The following is a 5,756-nucleotide window of genomic DNA, read 5'->3' as shown; positions in this document are numbered from 1 at the left end:
AAAAGAAGAGACGAGAAAAAAGCACTTTAAGTAAGGCAATAAAAGAAGAAAGAGCGGATGAATTGCTTTACTCACATCTGACCAACCATAGCCAACCAGAGAAGGCGCTATCACTTCATAAACATGGTCGTGTATGTCGGAAACTTCAACCAAAAGATTTATAAAGTCGTATAATTCGCGCACCGAGGCGGGCCAGCCATGCAGCAATAACAATGGCACTACCTTCTTCTGCTTGCGCGCTGCCTCTGAAGGTTTGGCGTGTATGTAGTGTATTTTGAGCCTAAAAAATTAATTGATGCCAGTTGAGAAAAACGAATGCAAAAAATGTTAGATGCCTTGCTTGTTTACCCCTGAATCTCGGTTTTGAAGTGTGGCAGCGAGTTCAAATAGGCCTGGCGTTGACTCCACTTGGGCAAATAGAATTCACGCCAGTAGATGACAATATGTTTGAGCGCTTCCGTATTGAAACCATATTGGAATTTAATGCCATCCAATGGTGCTGCATACTTCCAGGTGCGGTTGAGTTGTGCGCGTAAATCGTCAATGATCTGCAGAGAATACAAATTGCTTAATTATTTATGTACATATGTAACTACATATATTCGTAATGTCAATTGCACAAACCGTTTGATCGTATTTGATTTTAAAAGGCACAATATCTTCCGGCGCCTTGTAGTCTAGCCCCGAGCCAGGTCCCCAGTAAACATTTGTATCGAATTCCGGTTTAGGTAGTGGTTTCACTAAATTGTTGATACCGTGGTAAAGCCATGCGGTTATGCAAGCCAATACGGTAATACTAATTAAAATGGCCTTCATCTTCAGCAGTTGTAATCGGTTGACTTCTGCTTGCCGAAATTATTTGAATTGTTTTTTTTTTTTTTTATCAATCACTGGTGGTGCTTAGCTGAGTGGAAGTGCGTGATTAACACTTTGTGGATATCACGGTTAAGAACTTAAATATCAACGACTGCTTACAACGCTAGTCGTCCACACACTAATTGGCTTGTGTCAACGACGAACAGGTACTATGTGGTTTTCTCCTACTATGATTGTAGATATTTATATATATATATATATATGTGTATGTTTTTATAGTTTCTGTATTTTTAAATTCGTTTTAAAGGTATTCACTTACCTAATTAAATTTATTAAAGAAATGTTTAACAAATGTTTAATTGTCTTTTCGGGCAAGCACTAGCAAGTGTGTAAGAGCCAAGTATTTATTTTTTTTTATTCAACGGATATCTTAACTTAATATTTTAAGCGAGAATTTTTTGTACATTTATTTACCTACATACATATATATATATATATGTATGCATACATAAATACATTTGAGCAAGTCTCCGGAACCGTGTGCCTTTGTGTCACTCACCTTTAAATTAATTTTATTAATGTAATTTACCTAAATTATGGAGGGAACACTTTTCCACCCTACTGAATTGTAGCAGCACGGAAAGTTGTGGAGAAGACGAACCCGAGTCCTCAGTCGATAATGACGGAGTCGATGTTCTTCCGCCGGACTATGACGAGGTACGTATAGCAATAACGCGGCTGAAAAACAACAAAGCTGCTGGAGCTGACAGCCTGCCAGCTGAGCTATTCAAGTACGGTGGCGAGGAGTTGATAAGGTGCTTGCATCAACTCTTATGCAAAATTTGGTCAGATGAACGCAAGCCCGACGACTGGAATTTAAGGGTGTTCGGCCCAATCCACAAGAAATTCGACACCGCCTTTCGCGCCACCTACCGCGGGATCAGAATTATAAGCATAGGTTATAAGGTCTTATTACTGAAGCCCACCGTCAGTGAACTGATTGGGCCTTATCAGTGTGGCTTTAGAACTGGCAAATTCACCATAGATCAGATATTCACAATATGTCAAAATCTGGAAAAGACCCGAGAGAAAAGGATCAACATGGATCACATATTTGGCGACAGAACTAGAAGGAGTTGCCTATATGCCGTTGAATTTGGCATCCCCGCCAAGCTGATACGGCTATGTAAAATGACGTTGAGCAATACCACCAGCTCCGTCAGAATTTGGAAAGACCTCTCCGAGCCGTTCGCCACAAAACGGGGTTTCAGACATGGGGACTCCCTCTCATGTGACTTTTTAATCTATTATTGGAGAAGATAATAAGAGCTGCAGAACTGACCCACTCAGGAACAATTTACTAAAAGAGCGTGCGAGTGCTGGCTTATGCCGTTGACATCGACATCATCGGTAACAAAAATAGCGAAGTCTGTTCTGTTTTTTCCAAGTTGGATAAGGAAGCAAAGCGAATGGGTCCATTTTTCGGTTCTTACGGAATTCAGTTTAAGTTCTTTCGGAATTCAGTTTCGGTTCTTCGGGAACTATTTTTGGATTCTTTCGGGATCGAGTTTTGGTACTTCCGGAACCCCTTTTGCGGTTCTTTTGGAATCCAGTTCCTTGGTTATGTGCATCACTACTAGGAATACAACGATGTCCCTGCGCACCTCTAACAACTTGGCTCCGGCGACACGGCAAAATAATATTTTCTTACACTTAAAAAGCTCAAATCCATCGCATTTTTTTATTAATAATATAGGTACGTATATATTACAAGTTAATTTTTACACAAAATTAAAAAAAAAAAATTTACTGCGATTTTGAAATATACATACTTAGTCGTTAGTTATGAGTTTGTGAAAACGTTGTTCCCCACATACTAAAAAGTTAAAAAACCAATATTTAATTTTAGCTTTACAGCTGAAACTACTTCTAACGCTTAATTATTGCTTTTTTCATCAGTCACTTATTACTATAAGTGCACAAAACTTTTCAAACCATTACATGAATGCCCCCATCATTTATTCAATTCTCATGTAGTACAAACTTTTTTCTGTTCGCACATTTTTAAGCAAATGTATGTAAGTATGTATGTATACGAGTTTGTACTCGACGTTCGTCGTTTCTCCTTGTACCCTCTGCATTAATTTTATCTTATCAAATTTTATAAGAATATTGAATTTTTTATAAATCATATTTTATATTAGTCTTCTAGTACATACAACACTGTAGGCTCTGTGGTGTAGCCAATGATTTGCTGATACCAGTCTTCAGCTTTCCAACGTTGACGTGGAATTTGTGTAATACTTGGGTATCTTTCCGTTCATACCAATTCAGAGAGTAAAAGACATTTTTATAACCGACGGCACTTGTGCACAACGGTATTATATCCTTGTTCACATAACTGTTGTTTGTAACAGTCAAAACGAATCGAAATGTATAAATAAATGATTAGAATGAAAAAAATTCAATTGGCTAAAAAAAATTTTAATTCGGCCAATAACCACGCGCACATCCCATATATATATATATATATCTTTGATAAATCAGAAGATACTGAATTCAAAATTGATATTTGCAATAAAGCTTTAACAGGAAATACTCTTATAACAAATTCTTGGAAAATGGGCGTGGAACGGCCCACTTATGACCACATACACTTGTGGTCCGCTGATTAATTTAAGTGACATTTTGACCAGTTTTGGCTATTTTCCTTTGTTTATTTAATGGTTAAAATTTTTTGTTTTATAAAAGTCTAGCAAATATATATATAAAATATATATACATAAATCCACATTTCAAACTTCGCAAAAAAAAAAATGAAAAGTACCCAAAACTACTCAAAATGCCACTTAATTTAATCACCTGACCACAAGGGTATATAAGGGTCGCTCATTAGGTCTAACTGAACATACTATCGAAGATGTTTGGAATAGGGGTAAACCCCTGGCCCCTGCTTACCATGTAAAAGTGGTTTTCGGAAAGGTGAAAGAACTATATTTAATATGTGCGTCGGATATTTAATATTCGGCTTCGCCCGAACTTAGGCTTTTTACGTATCTGATTTTAAATTGCTTGCATTTCTTCAATAATAGGTGTATGCATGTGTATATGTAGCTATGAAATAATAATAATAATTATGAATAATAACATTTTTAACTTTTTTAGATATTACAATGACCAGAAACTTATTATATACGACGGTCAATGACCAAACATCGAAAATATACATACATTACAGCGCCGGGTACCAGTGCATTGGCTCTCGAATATGTTATTGGTCATTCACCGTAGCGTTAAGCTACAAGCACTGGCTATTTTTAATAGCTTTTCTCATACGAAAATTTACGAGATCTATATAAGTAATTGCATGCAAAATTTACAACTAAATATATATTTTTTTTGTGTGAAATATATTTTTTTGCATTCTTTTTCGAAAAAACAACACCAATTTTTTATTCCATGTTTTTATTTTTATTTTTATTTTTATTTTTTATTGCAGTCAATCAACTATTTGTCGGGGAAAATTAATTAAGTAAAAAAAAAGTGCGTAATAACCTCGGCTTTCAATTAGAGTGTGAGATAGATTTAAATAAATAATTCTTTGCATTAAAAAATTGTTTAAATTTTTTGTATTAATTGTTCACTAGGGTGGTCCAAAAATGCATGTGAAAAAGTAAAGTCGGAATTTTAATGCTCTCACCCCCTAGGATTGTTCTATACCGAAAAAAATATACCCATATTTTTTTTGAAATAAAAATATATTTAGTGGTCGCTCAAAGCGCTCAAAGTTTTCCATGTATTTTGATATGGGAAAAAAAACTTGTCGTGGAAATGGTATGGAATTCTTGAAAATTAATATTTTTCTCTCGGGAAACTCTGCAGGAGATTCCCAGTAATAATACCCAATTGTTTAGTTAACTATTTGTTCATCACAAATATATAATTTATATGTCCGCCAAAAACACACAAAAAAACCCTGAAAAATGCAATAGGGATAACAATAAAAAATCGTTAGTATTAAAACATGGTTAAATAAACAATTGGGTATTAATATTGAAAGTCCCCATATAAAAATACATGGAAAACTTTGAGCGCTTTGAGCGACCTCTAAACATTTTTAGATTTCACAATAAAAAATAGGGCTATACTTTTTTCGATATAGAACAATCCTAGGGGGTGAGAGCATTACAACTCCGACTTTATTGTTTTTGGACCACCCTAATGACACACATATGTACATGTGCAAACAATTTGTCAGCCGATAATGATAAGAACATAGCGCTTTATATCCACCTGCTGCCCAATACTATTTAGGTATATCATACCAAAATTTTCATATTCTTATCAGTTGTTATCTTCGTCGTTCACCATATTAAGCGCGAAGGTGAAAGTTTAAAATTTGGTTCATAATTTTCGATTTAATTGTAGTAAAAATCGTTATTAGTGATTAGGTGGCATAGGAAAATTGTAGTCCAGACACGAACCACTAAGAAAATAGAGAAAGCAAAAAGAGTTAACAGGGTGCGCATAGCTTAGCGGTTAGCGTTGATGGGCTTGCGCATCGATGATGCGTGTTCGATTCCTGCTGAAGTCTGAGAGAGAAAGAAATCTGATGAGGAGATGTGGTGATCTCCGAAATAGCAAAATATCGCAAAGTTTATTTTTAATATCATATTCTCAAGCATAAATGTGTGTGTGTTGTTTTTATTTCTTTTTTAGTACTAACAGTGTGTCACTGATCTGAGGACGGTTTTAGTAGCAACTTTACATTTACAAAAGCAAAGCTTTTAACTGTCATCGCTAAACGGGCAATCAGAAGACTTAATATTAAGGCAGACTTTATTCCAAAACATTAAATGTTTTTTTTTTTTTTGTTTTGTTGGTTGAGAAGGTCAGTGAGGTTGTCGACGCATTAATAAAATATAATTCATTTACATACA

At 35.2% G+C, this 5,756-nt stretch overlaps 1 protein-coding gene across 1 annotated transcript; it reads right to left on the bottom strand.

Annotated features, from left to right (window-relative positions):
- Positions 1 to 75: 75 nt before the first annotated feature.
- On the bottom strand, positions 76 to 1,012 carry LOC118756418 (juvenile hormone epoxide hydrolase 1-like; the record flags this gene model as incomplete). Its single annotated transcript, XM_036491184.1, is given in 3 exon segments — positions 76 to 280; positions 349 to 548; positions 625 to 1,012. Coding segments are annotated over 3 exon segments (597 nt in total), but the record flags the coding sequence as incomplete, so codon positions are not given.
- Positions 1,013 to 5,756: the final 4,744 nt, after the last annotated feature.

This window comes from Rhagoletis pomonella, unplaced genomic scaffold (assembly GCF_013731165.1).
Source record: "Rhagoletis pomonella isolate Grant_MI unplaced genomic scaffold, Rhpom_1.0 Rhpom_scaffold_10213, whole genome shotgun sequence".
Classification (NCBI taxonomy): domain Eukaryota; kingdom Metazoa; phylum Arthropoda; class Insecta; order Diptera; family Tephritidae; genus Rhagoletis; species Rhagoletis pomonella.
This window is presented reverse-complemented; position numbering and strand designations above follow the sequence as displayed.